We start from the raw sequence: 22,215 nt of genomic DNA, 5'->3' as shown, positions 1-22,215 counted from the left end.
ACCTCCGGGAGTGAAGTCAAACTGCTGTATTAGCAGTATCAAAGTGACCTCCCCAGGCTGCAAGCCTGGGCATGTTTGTAAGATGGCCCTGGGCATCTGCTCTCGGCCTCACTGATGTGGTCCAAAAGAAAGCAGAGCAATACGTTTCTGAGCACAATTCAAAGTGTTGGTGCTGACCTTTAAAGCCCTAAATGGCCTCGGTCCAGTATACCTGAAGGAGCGTCTCCACCTCCATCGTCCTGCCTGGACACTGAGGTCCAGCGTTGAGGGCCTTCTGGTGGTTCCCTCGCTGCAAGAAGCCAAGTTACAGGGAACCAGGCAGAGGGCCTTCTCGGTAGTGGCGCCCTCCCTGTGGAACGCCCTCCCACCAGATGTCAAAGAGAACAACAACTGCCAAACTTTTAGAAGACATCTAAAGGCAGCCCTGTTTAGGGAAGCTTTTAATGTTTAATAGGTTATTGTATTTTAGTGTTTTGTTGGAAGCTGCCCAGAGTGGCTGGGGGGACCCAGCCAGATGGGCAGGGTATAAATAAATTATTATTATTATTATTATTATTATTATTATTATTATTTGGCACCAGCTGGAAGGAGATGTCATCCAACTGTCTTAGGGACAAATCCACTCTGTATTTGTGTAAGGTTTACTTCTTAGCCTTTTCTTCTCCTGAAGATATCCCACAAGGCAGAGGTTTTAGGATCAGAATTTTCCTTCACTGCCCTTCACTTCCTTCTGCAGCATTCGCAGAAACTGCCTTTTTATCTATTGGACCCAGTCTGAGCCTTGTCAACTCAATCTGCTGGAGCCTGTCTTTGCATGTAGGAGAACCCACTCACTGTGGGTTTGAGAGCCATCGGCCACCATCACCATGCAAGGTTGCCACCTTACTGCACCTTATGGACAAGCAGGCACACAAGATATTTTGATGCCCAAGGCAGAACATCCCTAATGGCAACTCTTTTTGTGGCATTTAAAAACAACAATAATAAACTAGGCTATTGACAATTTGCTGCTCTGTGGTGGTACCTCCAATTCTTCTGCTTCAGCAGTTATGTTGCTTCACCCTACCTAACGGTCAGGCTGGCCTTGAGGCCAGGCTTGGGTTTACTGGAATGCTTCTTTCCAGGAAAAAGATACATTGTGTTGGGGAGAATTCGCACGGGAAAATAAGCGTTGCTTCATCCTCTTCAGGGCAAAATGAAGCAGATTATGCACTTGCATGACAGACGGTGGGACTCCATCTCTGGCTATTCCTCATCCGAAGGGAATAGGAGGTGCCGATTCCTCTCGAGCTACAATAAACTCAGTGAGGTCATGGGACAGTTTTTTTCCTCCCCCTCTCCTCATTCCAACTGCATGATGACACTAAATCCTACTACTACTTTGCTGAATTGAATTTTGAAGGCAAGCCAAAAGAGAACGTTTTCTGGGACTGGGAGCGGCTAGGCACTTTGGCCAAGCTAGGGGGACCAGCTGAAGGGAGGAGACTCTGTCCACAGTGCAAAGGAACCGAGTGCCTCAATGACAGTGAAGGGAAGGAGTTGTGTCTCAATTTTTTATTTTTTCGCAGAGGGGGATTTTGTAAAGACATCTTTCTAAGCGAGCAATCGACATAGTAAGTGGGTACAAGACAGCACATAGATGTCGGAAGGTTAGAAGAGAAGAAAGGAAAGACAGAGTTGTGTTCCGTTAGAATTATTTTGAATTGTGTGGTTATCAGGTAGAGCAAGCAAGCAAGCCTTCTGGTCATAGAAAGTGGGGAGGGAGATAAAGGAGCCTGCTGGACATCAGTTGGTGAAAAAACAAAAATGAGCACAAAATTTGCAAGTAGCTTTAACTGATTGTCTCTCTTTCTTCCTCACTTTCCAGGGATGATGGCCTGTGGAGCTCAGAAGCTGCTGTGTCTTGTAGCTCTCATTGCCCTGTCAGCTGGTGAGTCTATCCGGTGGAAGCTAAAACAGGATTTGCCATATTTTTCCTGATGCTTATATGCTAATATAGAAGCTATTGTTCTGTGATAAAAAGGATTTGATACAGAAGATGCACCAAGGGCAAGAGAGGACAGGAGGAGGAGGACCACCAGGCTACGGTGAAAGGGACATTTGCCCAGGGGCAAAATTGACATGGAGGCTATTTTATACTGACAAAATTTAAGTTCAGAGTCAGGTCAGTTTGTGCATGTGTGTGTGTGTACTTGAGGAACATGAGCTTTTATTGGGTGGCCAACTGTCATGGATGCTTTAGTTTCAATTCCAGCGTTGGACTAGATGATCCTCAATGTCCCTTCCAACTCTGCAATTCTGTGATTCTAACATTTTATCAGGTGCTGAAATGAAGCAAATGACAACAAACATTTTAGTAGGAAACCTCAGTGGAATCTTCATCTTAATAGCAATAGATCATAATTCCTTCTATCACATTAAAGAATCCAGTGATTTGTTCAGGCAACAAAATATTTGGATCTGTCCTTTTTCTGCAATCTCACTTTTCTTCTGTCTGCCTGAACCAACTTACCTGAGGTCCGTCACCTGCGGTCTTTAATTTAATTAAGAAAGGAATGCATATCACTTTAAGATTTCACCAAAGAGCTTGCCTTCCAAATTGAAAAAAACTTTCATACTTGCTGTTCATCCAATTTCAGTATCTGATAAAGTGAACTGTAGACTAAGGAAGTGTATGCTTTCAAAAATGAAACAAGCTGGTCTTTTATTTTTTTAAAAAGCATTTTCTTTTAAATTTTATTCACAATGTGAATGTTCTGCAATGTGATGTTCTGCAATGTTTTCTATGAGAGTCAGCCCCTGCCCCAACTCAGAGCTTTTTAAACATTAGCTCAAGCCCAGGGTAAGTTTTGCAAGTATAGATATATAAAAACTTTAAAAGCAGGATCTACATCATAACACTACAAATTGGCTGCAGGCTATGGCTTATTTCTACACTATTGACATGCAACCTCAGATATAAAACTCACTTAGTGTTGTGTGGGCCTATTCCTGTGTAACTGTGGCACAAGAGTTCAGTGTAGTTTTTAGAATAATTCCCCGTTTTGGGGGAATATTGAGACCTGTTCTGTGAGAGGGCTGGGAACCACGACAATTCTCAAAATTGTCACTAAACTACAGTTGCCATGATTCTTCAGGGGGAAATGCCATAATAGTTAAACTGGTCTAAAACCAATAGAAGTTTTTAATCTAACTGTATCTAAAGGGTTACCCCATCTCCTTGTTGCCTGTTGTTTTCATCTGCCATTTGCTGCTATGCATTGCCAGTTTTACAGCTAATGTAGCTGTTTCCTCCTGTCCAGTTCTACAAAGAACTTTCCCCATCTTTCAACTACCAAGGCAATCACTTCCCTTGTCCTTTTGTAGTTTCAAACAAGCAAAGCGTGGTTTTGCAACCTTCCCCTTGGAGCAGAGCAGGGCTGGCCCATCCATGAGGCAGACTGAGGCAGTCACCTCGGGCCACGGAATCCAAGGGACAATAACCCCATGGGCACCCTGCCACTGGAGAAGTGGCGGTGGCAGCTTCTAGATTCCAGAAGGTATCGCGAGATCTCACCAGAAGCCACTGGAGAAGCAACTGCGGTGGTGGCTTCCGATCAGGGGTGTACGAAGTGGGGGGCACAGGGGTCGGGCCGCCCTGGGTGCCACTCTGGAGTGTGTGTGTGTGACAAGATTACCCCTGCCTCCCCCAGCTGTAGAGTGGCCGAGGGCGCATGCAGTCAGTATGTGCACCGCATGTGGTGTCTGTACAGGCTTCCACTCTCACACGGCGTCCATACGGCCACGCATGCGCACTCCATATAGGATGCTGCACATGTGCAGTCTGTATGGACGTTGCACGCGAGCGGCAGCCCACACAGAGTGCACATGTGCGGCATCCTGTAGGGAGTGCATGGGCTGCTGCGCATGCGCAGTTGGAGGTTGGAGGATGGATGGCGGATAACAGATTGAGGTTGAATCCTGACAAGACAGAAGTACTGTTTCTGGGGGACAGGAGGCGGGCAGGTGTGGAGGATTCCCTGGTCCTGAATGGGGTAACTGTGCTCCTGAAGGACCAGGTGCGCAGCCTGGGAGTCAATTTGGACTCACAGCTGTCCATGGAGGCACAGGTCAAATCTGTGTCCAGGGCAGCTGTTTACCAGCTCCATCTGGTACGTAGGCTGAGACCCTATCTGCCTGCGGACTGTCTTGCCAGAGTGGTGCATGCTCTGGTTATCTCCCGCTTGGACTACTGCAATGCACTCTACGTGGGGCTACCTTTGAAGGTGACTCGGAAACTACAACTAATCCAGAATGCGGCAGCTAGACTGGTGACTGGGAGCGGCCCCTGAGACCATATAACACTGGTCTTGAAAGACCTACATTGGCTCCCAGTATGTTTCCAAGCACAATTCAAAGTGTTGGTGCTGACCTTTCAAGCCCTAAACGACCTCGGTCCAGTATACCTGAAGGAGCGTCTCCACCCCCATCATTCTGCCCGGACGCTGAGGTCCAGCGCCGAGGGCCTTCTGGCGGTTCCCTCATTGCGAGAAGCAAAGCTACAGGGAACCAGGCAGAGGGCCTTCTCGGTAGTGGCGCCCGCCCTGTGGAACGCCCTTCCAGCAGATGTCAAAGCAATAAACAACTACCTGACATTCAGAAGACATCTTAAGGGAAGTTTTTAACGTGTGATATTTTACTGTATTTTTGGTTTTTATGGAAGCCGCCCAGAGTGGCTGGGGAGGCCCAGCCAGATGGGCGGGGTATAAATAATAAATTATTATTATTATTATTATTATTATTATTATTATTATTATTATTATTATTATTGCGTGTGCACCGCTGAGCAGCTGGCCCCCGCCCCTTGGTGTCCCGCCCCGGGTGCCGGAGATGGTTCCTTCGCCACCACTTCCGGGTTCTAGCAAGATCTCAATGGAAGCCATTGCTTCTTCTCTGCTGTTGTGGACTGGTTGGACGCTGAGGAATGGTGGGAGAAACCAGCTAGGGAACCTCCAGGGCAAGACAGCTCAAAGCCCAGGAGTGATGGTGGGACGACAATGAGTGGTCAGAGGAAGAAGAGGGAGAAAACTGGGAGGGGGAGGTTTCAGAAGCTGACGAGGCAACGGCTTAGTGAGCTGGGAGAGTCTGCTGGGAAAGTGAAATCCAGAATCAGAGGCAAAAATTGAAGCAAGAGGGAGGAGGGAGGCCAAGAGGCAGAGATGAGTCAGGCCAGTGAAGAGTCATGGGTGTCTCACCTTCCTGCTGCAACAAGCTCCCCTCCCTCCCAGTCTCCCAGAACCAGAAGAGGCATGAAAAGAGCAGAGGAAAGTTAGCTTCATGAAGGCACAGTTTCAGGTTGCTTGGGAAAGGCCCTGGAGAGGAAGGGACCTTCAGTCTCAGCAACTGCTTCAAGGGGGCCAGACCTGCCAGAGACAAGCTGCTGTGCCCATTAGGCATGACACTCCTGTGCAGATCCTGTCTTTGCTAATAAAGAGTTAACTCCAACTTGGTCTGTCTGGTTTCCCGCTGGCTCATTCCTGTCAGGCAGCTTCTGCGTTCTCGTGAGATCTCGCGGACCTCTCACAAAATATTGCCAGAACTTGGAAGTCACAGCCACACAACCCCAGTAAGCGAAGACCGGCAGGTGGGCAGAGGCGGCAGTGGAGGGGCAAAGGCACCTTTCCGTTGCCTCAGGTGGTGAAATAGGATGGGCCACCCCAACAGCAGAGAGGTTCCAGGATAGCGCTGCAGGTCAGTTTTGTCTGGAGGAGGGAGGCCTAGTGGCAACTAGTGTTTAAATATCCATTAATTTACAAACATACATATCAAGCAGATAGCTTTCCAGCAAGCAGGCAGTCTAAAACAACTGAAGCACACCTGAAGTTGCTCATTCTATCACCTTATCCCACCTTCCAATGTTAACTTCAGCTAGTGCTTAAAAAAACCCAAACACGTTTAGGGATACTCTCATTTTCCTACTCATATTGAAATACTGCTCCTCAATGAGGCCAAACTTAGATTCACAAAATGTTTAGGGGTATGCATACCCCTACATCCCCCCAGAAAAAAAGCACCGATCAGCCAATAGCTGGGCAGGTAGCAGTGGGCTTTGCTGCATCACCCATATCTTTCCCTTTAACTTCAAAAATTCAAAGCAGCTGTAGGAGGTATTAATTTGAACACAGAAGCATCACCAAGGATGGGAGGGATTTTAACCCTTTCCTTTGCTCCCCTAACAGTTGTAATATTACTCGCAGGGACAGATTTTTACTGGGAAAACAGCACAGGGGAGAAGGTTAACTGCCTTCCAATATGAAATCAACAGGCACACACACAGCTGTTGTTTTATAAATGTTAGGAAATTCAATCACAGACGTCCTTTATCATATGCAGTTTGACCTTGATATATTCCAGATGTTTGGAATGTTTGTTGTTCATTAATTGGGAGACTCCACAGATTGCCAACATGTATAAAGCTATACAAAATCTAGAGGGGAGAGGGGCATTTTGCATAACAGAGTATTATGGCTGTAACAGTCTAAATTCAGTCAAAGAGTCTTTCAGCAGCTTAAAGATTAACACATTTATTATGGCATAAGGCTGGGTTTGAGTCTACAAGAGCGTATACAGTACCTCGGGTTAAGAACTTACCGTAATTCGTTCTGGAGGTCCGTTCTTAACCTGAAACTGTTCGTAACCTGAAGCACCACTTTAGCTAATGGGGCCTCCCGCTGCCGCCACCGCACGATTTCTGTTCTCATCCTGAGGTAAAGTTCTTAACCTGAGGTACAACTTCCGGATTAGCAAAGTCTGTAACCTGAAGTGTCTGTAACCTGAGGTACCACTGTACCGTATTACATTTGGTTAGTTTTTAAAGTCCCATTTATGTGGGTAAATGAATTAAAGTTGAATCCTGAAAATGAACAGGCCTTATATGTTTTGAGTTCTCAAGTCGGGTAGGTGGAGAGGTGACATGTTCCGCATTGCCCTGGAAGGGTCAATTCCATGCCTTTGGGAGGCAGGGCTTGTGGGTCCAACCCTGTCCTTGGAGGCTCATGCAGCCTCAGTGGCTGGGAGTGGCTGGTTCACCAAGTACACTCTATCTTGGACAGAAGGGGCTTGGTCACTGACAGGGCTGGCCTGTTCATGAGCAGACTGAGGCAGGAGAGGACTGTTGCTATGATGGCTATTTTTTAATTATTAGACTGTCTGGCAGTAGGCTTTTTATTATGTTTTTATCACTGATGTTCTGTAATGTGTTTTTCATATTGTACACCGCCCTGGGATCTTTTGATAAAGGGCAGTATATAAATTGAAACAACAACAACAACAAACAATATGCGGACATAAAGATATTTTGCTTTGCTGGACCCACCTCTTCTGCTGAATATATAGTGCTGTGTTCTGGCTGGACTTGTTTAATCTTTGTAACTGTACGTTTTATATGGTTTTATATTACTGCATTGTTCTAACCTGGTCTGAGATCTTGTGGTGAAGGGTGGAAAAAGTATAAACTCAGTTTTCATTATTTATTCGTTTTCCTCCAAAAAATAACAATAACAACAAAAACCTTTATGGCTCTCTCTCCTGCCTCCCTTTCTTTAACAATGTGGGAACTGCAGTTCCATCTTTGGTGGGGGAAAGAGTAAGGATATCGCTAATTTGTTGCTCTTGCTTTCTTTTAACACATGAGAATTACACAAGGGAAACAATCTTTTTCTTTGTCCTAGACTGGTTTCTGCCTGTGGTCATTGCTCAGGACGATCCTACAGGTACGTTTCCTTTAATTCTGCACCAATGTTTCAATCCTAAACAGATGTAAAAAGGTAAAGGGACCCCTGACCAGGAAGTAAATCTCACTAGACTCAGAACTAATCTATACAGTACTTGTGAGTTATAACATTATATATGTGTTATAAAAATGTGACACCAGGGGGCTCTGTACAGCAGCCAATGGAAAACTGCATGTAGTTATATAGTGGGTTTTTTTTTAGATCGGAGTAGATTCAGCCTCAGTCTGCATAATCATGTTTAGTGCAGTTATGCAACTCTGTAACGTGATGTTTGAATTTGTGTGTTCATATATGGGTAGGCACATATTAAGGGTCTATATGGGACCTATAATATGGCTGTGTGTGTGTGTGAACGCACACACATATATGCATAGGCATGTATCTGAGCATAAATCATGCATGCCCATATAAAATATGATATTCTGATAATGAAATAGGACAGCATGCATGCTACATCCTGTGAAGCAGCCAGATTCCCTTCATTTTTGAATGCTTGCTCTTTGTATAGTACAAAATATCACTGAAAGTGCAGAGTGCACATTCAAGCAATGCTTATTAAGAACCATAAAGCACAAACAGTACTATAGCTGGCACTGAAGAATGCTCAAAGCAGTTGACGACCGGCTTCCGGATAAGGTCCTGCTTCCAAGAACTTCCTCAGATAATAAGACTTCAAAAGTGTTTTAAGGCCCTGATTGCAGTTTTCATAACTGGGAGGACTTCAGGGATGTCTATTTCTCCAAAGAATTTACTTGACTCCAAAATGAATCAATACCACTGCAAAGGTCCAAAATGATGGGCAGAAATGTATACTTTACAAGTGTTAGGATATTTGTCAGCGGCTTAGAGCATTCTTCAACGATTTTTGTACTGCATGGTTCTTTGTAATGCTGGAAAGTATAATACATTGTGCTTGTACTGATATTTTGTCTACTTTATTGTAAACTTCCCTCATTATTATCTTGTTGTTCGCAGTCGTGTGTCCTTCAGCATTCTTTTGTGGTTTTGCCAGTTACAATGTGACAAGCAAATATTTTCTGGAGAATTTTAAAATGTGGAACTGAGAATTTGCCCAAAAGCAGCAGTGTGTGGATTGTGGGTGGGTGTGTAAGTAAAAACAGCCACATCATCACCCCCTCACCTCTGGGCCTGACCTGTCCTCAGATCCACTAGCAGAATAGCCTGATGGATTGGATTTGAAATTGTTTTTATATATCAACTTGTTTTAATTTTTTATTGTTTGTGTTTTACTGTAAAACTGCTTCAAGGTGTTTCATAGGAAATGATTCATAAAGAGAAACAAACAACTATGTGCATAGCTCTGCACCAAACAACTGATGGCTACAAACCAGTTGTCTCTTTTTTTTTTTCAGATGCACCTGATATACCAGGTGATGTGGGTGAGTTGAGTTCTTCTTTTTGCACATCCACCTCTAGTGTCAAGGCCAATTCGCACATGCTGCTTTCTATGATTATGCCTAAGATTTTGTTGATTTTTTAGTGTGCAGCTTAATGAAGAAGACAAACCTCTGTTTGCAAACACAGGTATCATACAAGTACAGTGGTACCTCGGGTTACATACGCTTCCGGTTACAGACTTCGCTAACCCAGAAATATTACCTCAGGTTAAGAACTTTGCTTCAGGATGAGAACAGAAATCGTGCTCCGGTGGCGCGGCAGCAGTGGGAGGCCCCATTAGCTAAAGTGGTGTTTCAGGTTAAGAACAGTTTCAGGTTAAGAACGGACCTCCGGAATGCATTAAGTAGGTAACCAGAGGTACCACTGTACAGTGGTACCTCAGAAGTCAAATGGAAGTTGTTCTGGAAGTCTGTTCAACTTCCAAAACGTTCAGAAACCAATTCACCGCTTCTGATTGGCTGCAGGAAGCTCCTGCAGCCAATCAGAAGCCACGGAAGCCCCATCGGACATTCGGGTTCCAAAGAACATCCGCAAACCAGAACACTTCCAGGTTTGCAGTGTTTGGGAGCCGAAACATCTGAGTACCAAGGCTTTCGGGATCCAAGGTATGACTGTACGTGCATCACCAGGTCTGCCAAGTGAACACTTGGTGGGAGTCCCAGGTTTGCTGCCGCATAATGTGTGGAATGCTCCTTGGGTATATATATATGCACATCCACACTATAACATCCCTTCTCCTTTCAGCAGATGGAGCTGACCCTGCAGCAGGAGCGGCAGTTGTGCCAGGTCAGTCCCCATTTTGGTGCACACAATGCCTTGTCAGCCTTCAGTATTGGCTCTTTGCTGCTACGAGTTAGAAGATTGCTTTACAAGGCCTGGGGCTGGGGCTGCAGTTTGCAGCTGAGCACCCTACCTGCTTCTCTTTCCCCAATCTGCTCTGGTGAAGAAAGGGTTTGAGAGCACACTTAGGCGGGAAGGAGGGAGGGAGTGGGCAAGCGGGCGAGTGCCTGCCAACATTTTGTCCTGATGACTAGCAACAAAGTTTGCATCACGGGCTCCAGCAAATGCTATGCAGGCAGCAGTTCAGTAAGGATCTAACTGGAAATTAAAAACAATAATTATTTGGGGTTTATTTATAAGGCAAGCAACCTAGTTGCCCAGGCTTCCTGACTCTCAGTTTGGGAAATGCATCTCCACCCCCATCATTCAGCCCATACATGGAGGTCCAGTGCCAAGGGCCTTATGGCAGTTCCCTCCCTGCAAGAAATAAGGTTACAGGGAACCAGGCAGAGGGCCTTCTTGGTAGTGGCACCCACCATGTGGAACACCCTCCCATAAGATGATGAGGAAATAAACAACTATCTGACTTTTAGAAGACATCAACCCTGTTTAAGGAAGCTTTTTATATTTGATGTTTTATCGTGTTTTTAATATTATGTTGGGACACACATGGCGCTGTGGGTTAAACCACAGAGCCTAGGACTTGCTGATCAGAAGGTTGGCGGTTTGAATCCGTCTGATGGGGTGAGATCCCGTTGCTCAGTCCCTTCTCCTGCCAACCTAGCAGTTTGAAAGCACGTCAAAAGTGCAAGTAGATAAATAGGTACTGCTCCAGCGGGAAGGTAAACGGCATTTCTGTGCGCTGCTCTGGTTCACTTAGTCATGCTGGCCACAGGACCCGGAAGCTGTACGCCAGCTCTCTTGGCCACTAAAGCAACCCCAGAGTTGGCCATGACTGGACCTAATGGTCAGGGGTCCCTTTACCTTCACTTTACTAATATTCTGTTAGAAGCCGCCCAGAGTGGTTGGGGAGGCCCAGCCAGATGGGTGGGGTATGATATTATTATTATTATTATTATTATTATTATTATTATTATTATTATTATTTGCTTTTAAACACTTTCCCTTTTCATTCCAGGTGACACTGCCCCATCAACAGCACCTGGTAAATTCAATTTTGTTCTCTATCCCTTTCTTCTCCTGTTTGCTCTCCTCTGTTCAACCAATGGCCTGACTCACACCTGACATAAAACCATAATTTAAAACCAAACGGGGTTAATGCAGATGATTGGCTTGCTGGTGCACATTGCTCAAAAGGTTCTCATGACGCTTTTCTCTCCCCACACCCCTCCACTGTGCCTTGCATTATCCAAACCTGGGCTTGTAGTTTATTTCCTCCAGATAAACCAGAAATAAACCCATATTTGTTCTGGGCTTAGTGCTCATGGTGTGTTTGGAAGGAACAAACCATGTGCCTGAGTTCAGACCACACAACGAGCCAGATTCTTATTATTTGATCTGTGGTTTGGTGGCAGAGGAGGAGCATAGCAGAAACCTTTGAGCAGGTTCAAGCAAATGTTTTAATCACAGAGCTTCCAGAAGTTACAGCAAACAAGTCTTCATCCATTGGCAGTAAGGTGAAGATGAAAAAAAGGTTCCAAACGACTTAAAAAGAAAAGTATTCGGTTTCCTTATAAAAATGATGATGTTCGAGCACCAAGGTGTTTGAGAACCAAGGTTCCACTGTAGTTGTTTTTGAAATTTGTGGGTCAACATTGTTCCTGGGTGTATCAGTGCCGAGAAATGCACTCATCTGCTGTGAATTTCATGATGTGCTTTCTGGTTCCTGTACAGTATTAGCAGAAAGAATCCACACAGTTCCACATCTGCATATTAAATATTGGCTATTTCGATCCATAGCCATGTTCAGGCATTTGTCTGAACACACACAAGCTCAAAGTGTGGGCAGCTGCAGGGATATGTGTGCAAGCCCCACCTCCTACCCCATGTGTCTGGTCCGGTGTACGTTGGCCCCAGATTTCCTGTGCTAAGCAAGGAAGGGGCTTTTTGGTTTGTTCATTTTATTCACGTAGGCTGGGGATTGAGTGGGCAGGACTGAGTCATGTGCAGATACTGACCCCATCCACATTTTGGACTTTTACTTCAATTAGAGTCGCAGAGATTAATAATGTGCATGATTCAAACACTGTTTCCCTTATAAACTCATGAAAAAAAGTATAGCCCACTTAAAACACACATGTCAAAGTGGCTTGCAAAAGTACAGTATAAAAACAATAAACCTGAACCCACAAAATGTATTAGCCAAAGCTTAAGGGTTAAGGGCAGTGCTATTTATCAACTAGAGCCAGGGCTTTCTCAGCCGCGGCTCCAATCTGGTGGAACGCTCTGTCACAAGAGACTAGGGCCCTGCAGGACCTGACATCTTTCCGCAGGGCCTGCAAGACAGAGCTGTTCCACCAGGCCTTTGGTCAGGGCGCAGCCTGACCCCCTCCTCTGGCAATCTGCACAGAATTTTGCTTAATGGTTGCCATCAATTTGATTTTAATTTGATTTTAATTAATTTTATAATGAATGTTTTTAGAATGTTGGATTATTTTGATTGTTGTTAGCCGCCCTGAGCCCAGCTTCGGCTGGGGAGGGCAGGATATAAATAAATTTTATTATTATTATTATTATTATTATTATTATTATTATTATTATTCTAGAAAAAGAGGTGCTGGAACTCACCATGAACACCTCCCTTGTTCTCTTAGAATGGCAATGGCGCCCAACTGAGAACTGCCGGATCGGAGTTCCTATGAGTTCCCCCTGAAAAAGCCCTGGTTAAGGGTGCTAATGGAAACCTCTATTGTGAAGGAATGGGTTTTCAGCATCTCTTTGGGTGAAAGCAAGGAAGGAACAGTGTCCTCCCCAGTGTCTGCGGCACAAATTGGGCCAGTCATTCAGAGGCTCCATTTCCCAGTTCTGTGAGCCCCTTTTGATCTCATAGGGTAAATCTAGTGCAAGGGTAGCTACCAATACATCTGGAGATGTCTTGGTGGCGGCAGGAATTTTAAAGATGCTCAGATTGTCTGCTTGATGCGACATACCACTCCAGCATTGAATTGGTGCGAATTTGACTAGCCTTCACTATCTCCCAATAAACCCACAAGACAGAGAGACTGCAAGTTGTGTACATTTAAGTCCACGGCCACCACAGTATGCAGGGGCGAACGAAGGCAAACCAACACCCAGGGCAGGGGAAAACGCCAGCTGCGCATGCGTTGCACTGCTACATACAATCCATGTGTGGCATCACTACATATGACCCATGTGTGGCATCGCTACGTAGGATGCATGTGTGGCATTGCTACGTATAGCACATGCATTGTACGTAGCGGCATTGTACATAGCACCACCCAAGCGCCGTACGGATGGTGGTGGGATCCTTTGCTTGTGGCTGCAGCAGTGGCGGTGGGATACTCCGCTTTCGGCTGTAGCCACGATTGAGGGATCCCACCACCGTCCGTACGGCGCTTGGGCGGCGCCGGTGGCAAACTGCTATGTACAGCACATGTGCGGCGTCACTACATACAGCACATGCGTGCAACACTGCACATGCGTTGTACATAGCGGTTTGCCGCCGGCGCCGCTCGAACACCATACAGACAGTGGCGGGATCCTCTGCTCACAGCTGCGGCTGTGAACGGAGGATCCTTCACATGCAGCTGTGGCAGCGTGATGGCTGCTTGTGCTGCTGCGCCTGGGGGCAGTGGGACGAGCACCCCATGGGATGTCTTCTTGTCACACACACACCCAGGCATGACACCCGGGGTGCACCGCCCCCCCCCCTTGCGATGCCACTGACTGTATCTTTTGGGAATAAATTCCAGTTTTAACTATTCATTGTGTGCAGAGGTACTTCTTTGTGTCTGTCCCAAAATACTACAATTTGTGACATGTGGTGCCCAAAACTCTACTCAAGTATTCCAAATGTGTCTGCGCCATAAATTAATATAAATGTGTTGTGATCATGACAGTTTCATTTTTGATGCCTTTCAATCCGTAGCATGGAATTTGATTTCCTCACTTGATGTTTTCATGGACTTACCCAATACAACCTCAGGATCCTGTTCCTAGTCAGCCACTGCTAGTTAGTTCAGAAGGTCTTCCCACTTATTTTCCAGCTGGCTTTCATAGGTGTCTGTTCCAGATTGAATATCCCGCCAAAGTCTGCACGACACAGCTCTGCAATGATTTTATCCCCCGGCATGCTAAGTTGCTTGCGATATATTTTCACACAAAATTCAGCATGTGAATAGGATGGCATGGTGTGAGCAGGATGAAATTTTACTCTGCAAGGGGAAACGGCAGAAAAGTTACTGCAAGCCAGTGTCATTAAAGGAAATATCTCACTTGGTCTCTTGGCAGTCAGTTTCAATGAGCCACCATCCCGTTGATGTAGCCACACTGATGGCATTAACTTGAACATGTCCCTCTTTGTTTGCTCCCAGAATGCCGTGAAGAGCAATTTCCTTGTACACGGTTGTACTCTGTTCATAAGCCGGTGAAGCAATGCATCAGTTACTTGTGTATTACCAGGTAAGAGAGGAGAATCTCTGGTAGAAGCTAAGGAGGTTTAGGAATTCTCTGCTAAGATGCTCCATATTCTATGATTCTACAAGATAATACAGATAGTTTCGGCAGGCGTCTTTGGATACGATTTCTTACAATGATCTGTGAAAAGTAATTATTATTAATTTAATTTGTTAGTTGCCTAACACAGGGCAATCTCTAGGAGACTTGTAACCAATTTTTAAAACATTTGAAAATGGTTAAACACCACAACCGCCAACATTTAAACAACCAGGAGTCATTTAAAGGGGCAGCTGCTATACCATGGCAGAAAGACAAAAGGATGAATGCCACGAGTGGCACAGGAAGCTGTGAACTATCACTGGAATTTCCCGCCCCCACCAGATACTAACCCACCCCATTTTTAGCACAGTTTAAAGCAGGAACTGGCCATCTATTTTCATCCATTTTCTGCAGCCGCAACAGCTGGAGACTTGCTTTTTTGTCCAAATGAAAGTTTCACTTGATCATATTTCTCAGCAATTACCCAGGGCACAGGGCCATTATCTGTATTCCAGATATTGCTGGTTGAGGCCAATGGTAGTTTTGAGTAATCTAGAGAACACCGGACTCTCTAGAAGGCAGATTTGGAACAAGGAAGCAGAGCAGGGAATTCATACGCCTCCCCTCTCCCCCAGCAACTGCTTATCTTTTCCAAATCACAGTCCCCACATCTGCTTTTCCTGTAAAACAAATCAAATGAAATACTGTGAAAATCCCTGAAACGAGAAGTAATTGACTAGAAATATTATCTTGAAGAAATAAACTAAATAATAAGAAAAAGCAAAAAGCTTAAGGAAAAAATTAGAAAAACCTAAAATTGTACAAATCCTTTACAGGATGCCAGCTACAAATCTCGTTTCACTGAATTATTCAGTTTCCTCAAAAGGAAATAGAAAAATCATAAACTTTAAATGACCAAAATTTAAAAAAAGGGTAGAACCCCCCCCCCCCAAATTCTGAAGTATTATAATCCTAGCTCAACCTAGGTAAAGCGTAGTAAAACAGGCTTGTCTAGGTTCTGTAACGTACATTTGTGTGTAATGTGTAGTTAGGCCTTTTGCACCTCTGCTAGCAATGATTTAGCCACTGTTATTTGTTGGTATCAGTTTTTGGTGCACAAGGATTTATGTTCCTACTGTTTGCCTTCTCTCCCCCACCCCTTTCTGGTGACAGTGTCCGTCGGACATACATGATAAATAAGGAAATCTGCTCTCGCATTGTCTGCAAAGAGGATGAAGCCATGCAGGGTGAGTAAAGATGTCCATAGGGATGTGCCCCATAAACAAGGAAGAAATTAAGTTGTTCAATTTCTCTTAGAGGAAGAAGATGGCCAATATCATAGGTGTATGCCCTTGTGTGAATGGCCAACTTTCAGAGGCAGGCAACATAATCCAAGAAGGGTGCTGGCAAATGGGAAAAGGTATAAAAATGGTGAAGGGCTTAATGGCAAAAGCAATAGTGGAGAAAAGTGAAGACCCAGAGGTGTTCGGTCTTGAATATAAGACATTTGTGGTTGGAGAAATACATCGCAAAATTCAGCTAAGTTCAAGTTTCAAAGAACGGCTGTTTCAGTTCTCATACTGTTCCTGAAAGTGCAGATTCGATAGATTGGCCTTTATGTGCAAGCTGAATTGAATTTCTTTCCCACCCCTACTCCCAAGAAAGTGTCTTGAAATCAGCTCCAGCATCCCTCTGATCCTATACTTGGCATATATGGAAGCAAGTTGTCCTTTCTCAGTGGCCACAATTTGAAGAGTCTGAATGGGGGCCATTCTATTTCACAATGCTGCTGATGCCCCCCCTTTAAGTAAAACTGCTTCAGGAGGAGGAAATAGGGAGAGAGGGGTGTCAGACTCTTTCCCTGCAACCTTTCCCCCCCTCACAGATGTGCTGTTAACTACTAACTATAACGTACACCCACGTGTGCATACGGCCGGGTTGTAAATTATGTGGCATGGTTAACCCACTCTTGAGCTCCTCCTCTCTCTCGTCTGTCTCTAGAGGAGATCTGCCGCCAGATGGCTGGCCTGCCACCACGCCGCCTCCGCCGCTCGGGTCGCCCTCGAGGACCACCCTGCCGGCGGGCTCAGCGCCAACGACAGAATGCTGTTGATGCTCAGTGACCAACAAACTGTAGGCATGATAAAAAGGAGGAGGAGATGAAATCACAGCGAACCCAGACAGTCTACAACCCAGCATAAGTTTGCCTTCTTCCCCCAACTTCCTGCCTTGGGAGGTGCTCCAGGCCAGGGACTTTCCAAGCCTACATGTCATAGGTGGCAACTGATGACACCTTTGAAATGTGATACCAAGACCCTCGTATGCTCATGCTTTTGTGTTATTCTTGCCCCAAGCTGCTTATAAAAGCTCTGTTCACACCTGCCTTAATATATACAGATGTGTATACTCAGCCTGTGGGGCAGTAGGATAATGTGCATCCTGCCCCAGAGCTTGGTGTCCCCTGAGCTGTGTGTACCTAGGACTGAAGTTAGCTCTCCTTGGGAGGTTGGAGGCACAACATGCCAACATCCAGGAGTTGCTCGACTTGATTTCTGCATTGCTCTTGCAGTGAGAAGGAAGCTTCAGTCATTGGCACACACCACTTAAAGTTAAACCCCTGTAAAGAAAAATTGGTTATTAGCTCTCTCAGCCACCAGTGTTCCATAATGGAAATGAGACTAAGCCAATGTAGGGCTGAGAGATTTGATTGCACATGCACATGGCAGAGCTGCAGTGGAAGAGCAGGCGGAGAAATAAATTCTAGTCTCTCTGCATGGCACTGATGGGTGGGTTAGCTCTCCTTGGGAGGTTGGAGGCACAACATGCCAACATCCGGGAGTTACTCGACTTGATTTCTGCATTGCTCTTGCAGTGAGAAGGAAGCTTCAGTCATTGGCACACACCACTTAAAGTTAAACCCCTATAAAGAAAAATTGGTTATTAGCTCTCTCAGCCACCAGTGTTCCATAATGGAAATGAGACTAAGCCAATGTAGGGCTGAGAGATTTGATTGCACATGCACATGGCAGAGCTGCAGTGGAAGAGCAGGCGGAGAAATAAATTCTAGTCTCTCTGCATGGCACTGATGGGTGGGCCCCCAAACACCATGGCTGCATGCATCCTTAGCTTGGTTCTAAGTATGGTTACATCACTGCAGAACATCAACAGCACCACCTCAGTGTCTCCACTTCGCTGCCTCTTTTTTCCACTCGTAGTGTACAACTTGGGTCCTGGGTGGTGGTTGCTCCTCAAAACAATTGACTAATGATCACCACACAACTTTGGTGGAAGAGACAAGAGGAGGGGGAGGGAAGGAGACACGGTGGCTCAAATCTCGCCATAGTAGAGACACTGCAGGGACCACATTGCAAGGTCATGCACAAGCCGGTATTAGTGAAACCTTAAGCCAAGGTCTCAGAGAAGTATGAGCTTTTCAGTAGTAGTGGATGGTTGCAGTGCCTGCTTATATTAACCATGGGCTGTCATTGCTGACACAGTGTAGCTGGAAACAGAGAGTTGACTGCATGAGAGTTGAAGGTGGCATCATTGCCCATGGCAATGATGTGCTCGTTTTGTTTGCCCATTGTTGCCTTTGGCCAAAACAACAAGAGAGATAATTTGGGGGCAGCAACAGTGAGTCTACACACCATGAATAATGATGCCTTTACCAAAGAGATATTGAGACTCTCTTATCCTGAGTCCATCTACTCTGGTTGGCAGCAGTTACATGGGATCTTCTGCTGGTGACGGATGTGCTCTATCACTGAACTGTGTAGCCCCTCTCTCAGCTTTTGAGATATTTGAAAAAGCAATTCTCGTCTCCAGCTACCGTATGTCCCAAAGGGAAGCTGTTAATTTACTTCTGTGGTACCTTTGCTAGAGCCCTTCATCTCCTGCATATAGTAAACACCTCCACATGTTCTGGTTTCTATTTTTTTAAAAAAGAGACATTGCATAGCAACCTTTCAACATTATTTAACTTAACTCTTTTTACTTAGTAACTCAGGCACCTGCCCCATCCTTGACTTCTCCTCTTCACTGCCCTTTATAAGTCCTTATTGCAAGATGGATCAAAATGATCCAGGCTGCCATCTGGTGCTAGTCCATATGCTGAAGTGAATTCCTTTAGCAACACTGATGCCAACAGAACAATGGTATAAATATTTCTTGCTGGCTTTGTAATTACATAACACTTTTGTGATCCAGTGCTGTCCATCAAACTGAACGCAACAGGCAGGGCACTAGGTTGAAGTCTTAGGTAAAGGAATGTAAAAGTATGTCTAGATCAGCGAATAGTGGACAGGATATCTGATGTCCAAGTGGCTAGAGGCACAATAGCCCATGGTGTTTTCTACTGGCAAGCCCCAGTTAAACAGTGAATGGGAACTGTCAGGCCTGACTCCATATTTTGGGGGCGTCTTTGGCAGTTTGCTGGGCCTTCCTTACCCAGCTGCAATAATTCTGGAGTGTTGCTTTTTAAATTGTCCAGTTCAGAAATAGAGGGGTAGGGGGAAATACTGATCTGTTGAAAGAAAAGTAGGTGTGGCAGAGGGAAGCCAGCAACAACATTCTTGTCCCATGGAAATATGGCACAGATAAAACAGTGAGAGAAGTGTTTCCAACAGGTAATTCTGACATGGGGTAGCCACCTGGAATTGCCATTTTTGATGCAGTCACTGGTCTTGTCAGTGCTCTGACATGTGCCAGAGTTATGCATCTTACTCATCACCTAATTGCTCAGTCCATACCTTCACCATCTTCCACAAGGGAATGAGCTGCAAACTTGGCATGTGGCATGACAAAAAGTTAGTTATTCATGCCGGCTACCGTTTGTGTAGATTGTGTGAACTGAAGCTCCCATACATTTGCAGGGAAGAAATCCCCTGTTGAAAAGGGGTATTATTAAGGAGTTTGACAAGTTCCCATGTTACTTGATCTTTCTCAGCGCTTAATGGAATGTGTGATTGGTTTTTTCTGACATGTATTCTTTATGTTGTCATCAGGCGACAGGAAAGCTCTGTGTGTTGTTGTTCATTTTATGCATGCAAACCATCGCTAGAAGCTGTAGCCAGTGAATGATCAACATTTATATGTGAAACAGCCAAGGAGCAAGTAGTAGGGGAAGAGAGCTGAAAAGAATGCCAATATATTGTACATCTGGCAAAATATACATCAGGAGGCTTAGCTTGGTCAGAATCGAGTATACGCTTCCAGAGTTACATTACTTCTCGTAAATGAGCCACCATAGCCACTAGAGGGCTGTGAAAATTTGTGTCCTGGGCTTTTAAGACTCATCTACCCATGTACTATCTGAAACCAAAGGGGCACATTGCTTGCCAGATGTGAATCCCCCCCCCAGCTCTCTTACCCCCCCCTAAATGGTGGGTAACCTGCAGCCCTCGTGATGTTGTTGGATCAGCTCCTGTCAGGCAAAGCCAAAATGACCAATGATCAGGATTGGTGCTAGACTTTGGGGAATCCTTGGCATGGTGCTATTCAAGGGCCCTGCCAGTTAGGGCTGGGCTGGGCAGTTGCTGCTGCTGCTGCTGTTGCTTTCACAATGGCAGCACCATTCACTGTTCTCCACCAGATCCTTGGATATGCTTCACTGGTGCTTCTGAATGGGAGCTGAGCTCAACTTCCATCTGTGATGGCCAACCGCCATCTTAACTCACTCAAAATGCAACGCCCTAGTCCACAGATCTGTGAAACCAATTCACTTAATGGAGCTGTGGGTTGGGGCCTCCTAGTTCAGGTAACCTAAAATGGCAGGTGACCATGGCAGATGGGAGCGGAGCATGACTCCTACTCAAAACGCCACCATTGCCTGCTATTGCAAAGCCTCTGGGGTGCCATCAAGGAGGGTGGGGAGTGAGGGCAGGACTGAGCTGGGCATGTGAGGGGCCCATTCAAGCCCTTAAGGCATTCAGCCAGTGTTGGATCTGGCCAAGTGCTTGTGCCAGGCCTACTAATAGTCAGGGATATTGAGAGCTATAGTCCAAAAATCTCTGGAAGACCACAGGCTCCTCAGCCCTGCTGTAGATACTATATGGTACATAAATTCTTCAGTAGAGTTGGTGACTTTGTTTTTAACTGGCCCTTGTCTTAAGCCTCTAGCAGTGGCTGGATGGGCAGAAATTAAGTTGGTGAAATTTTTCCCATCACTTTATATCTGTGTCTGTAAAAAGGCACAGTAACAAGAAAGAAGTACGATTTGTCTTTATAGAGAATAACTGCCTGATTTTATTTTTTTTAAAAAGGGATGGCCTTACTGTGGGAAGTTGATATGCATCAGTTGTTAGAAGGCACATATATAATAGATCTAAATCTGTTCTGAATACCAAATGCAAATGTAAACATATATGAATGTATTCCATACTTATTGTACAACATATAAATATATAAAACACGTTCACAAATTTTGAAAGAATGCAAATTATTTCTTATGCTGCTTCACTGCTGTATTTTATGCGGGGTCAAGGAATGGAATTTCTAGGGAAAAAGCACTACATAAACAGAATTTATATTTTATGGAATGCATACGCAATTCAAACATATTAAAAGACAACTTGTTTTCCTATTGATCCTTGTACCTGTGCATGTTATGCTTCTGTCTTTAATGTGTGTGTGTGTGTGTGTGTGTGTGTGTGTATCAGCTGGATCTGTTAAACAACTCTACTTTCTTACCAGAAACAATGCAGTCGCACACGTCAGCCAATGTGGCAACCAGAATGTGGAGCCACAGCCTAGACACAAGTCTTCCTCCCCAATGGCTGTATGTCACCCTTTCTTCTTCCCAGTGACTTGTTCACACTTTGTATTAGTATATACTTTATCCACCTCAAGGGGCCTTTAAAGTATAAATGTGGGGTACACATTTTTTAGAATAAACAGAATAAATGAACCTTAAATAGGTATTTGTCATTATAAGATAAATTGATTTCCTGTAGCTCTGTTATTCCTGCCTACCTAGAAGTTCGAAAGCACATCAAAGTGCAAGTAGATAAATAGGTACCGCTCCGGCGGGAAGGTAAACAGTGTTTCCGTGCGCTGCTCTGGTTCGCCAGAAGTGGCTCAGTCATGCTGGCCACATGACCCGGAAGCTGTACTCCGGCTCCCTCGGCCAATAAAGTGAGATGAGTGCCGCAACCCCAGAGTCAGCCACGACTGGACCTAATGGTCAGGGGTCCCTTTACCTTTATTTTAGCTCTGTTATGGATTGCTGGGACCTATACCTGACAAATTACCCTGTTCCTCCCAGTTTTTGTCCTTTGGTTGGGACAAGCACTTGCAAAGTATTTAGCAGATTGGGGTGTTTTTTCTTGCCTCCAGAGTGTTCTAATCTGCTCTTAATGGCCGCCGCTAGAGGAGAGTGTTGCTAATTCCACCCAAAATCTCAGTGGCTTGGATCAAGACTGTGGACCAACACCACCCCTGCCACACTCTCTGTGTTCTGAAACCAGCATTTTTTGTCTTGCACAAGGTTTATGCAGCAAAGTAAGCCTACCATCTTAAGGGGTTTCTGCCCTGATTGTGTGCCACAAGACAGCAGATCTGATCCATCCTAGGGTACAATAATCCACTGAGTTGTTCTCCTGCACAAGCC

The 22,215-nt window shown here is 45.2% G+C and overlaps 1 protein-coding gene across 9 annotated transcripts; it reads left to right on the top strand.

Moving 5' to 3' along the window:
• Positions 1-1,281: 1,281 nt before the first annotated feature.
• Positions 1,282-21,191, top strand: MFAP5 (microfibril associated protein 5). 9 transcript variants are annotated; one of them, XR_014559406.1, is made up of 9 exons: positions 1,282-1,613; positions 1,868-1,930; positions 7,710-7,751; positions 9,945-9,977; positions 11,110-11,136; positions 14,486-14,573; positions 15,783-15,856; positions 16,611-17,265; positions 17,570-21,191. XR_014559406.1 is itself a non-coding variant. In XM_083719987.1 (9 exons), exons 2-9 carry the CDS (start codon positions 1,870-1,872, stop codon positions 16,730-16,732), a joined length of 483 nt encoding a protein of 160 aa, XP_083576113.1. In that variant the 5' UTR covers positions 1,400-1,613; positions 1,868-1,869; the 3' UTR covers positions 16,733-17,379. The 9 variants fall into 9 exon arrangements, 3 of the variants coding, with proteins under 3 accessions (XP_083576114.1, XP_083576115.1, XP_083576113.1); XR_014559407.1 differs by having other exon boundaries at positions 16,611-17,372; positions 17,677-21,191; XR_014559408.1 differs by having other exon boundaries at positions 1,286-1,613; positions 9,936-9,977.
• The last annotated feature ends 1,024 nt before the right edge of the window (positions 21,192-22,215 follow it).

Source organism: Podarcis gaigeae (assembly GCF_964106915.1).
Source record: "Podarcis gaigeae genome assembly, chromosome: 17".
Taxonomy (NCBI): domain Eukaryota; kingdom Metazoa; phylum Chordata; class Lepidosauria; order Squamata; family Lacertidae; genus Podarcis; species Podarcis gaigeae.
This window is presented reverse-complemented; position numbering and strand designations above follow the sequence as displayed.

Bases quoted from the DNA above. Each gene is read 5' to 3' on its own strand.
- MFAP5 (XM_083719987.1), top strand. From the start codon at position 1,870: ATGATGGCCTGTGGAGCTCAGAAGCTGCTGTGTCTTGTAGCTCTCATT. The intron at 1,931-7,709 runs GTGAGTCTATCC...TCTTTGTCCTAG, and splicing joins TCTCATTGCCCTGTCAGCTG to ACTGGTTTCTGCCTGTGGTC. The intron at 14,574-15,782 runs GTAAGAGAGGAG...TTCTGGTGACAG, and splicing joins AGTTACTTGTGTATTACCAG to TGTCCGTCGGACATACATGA.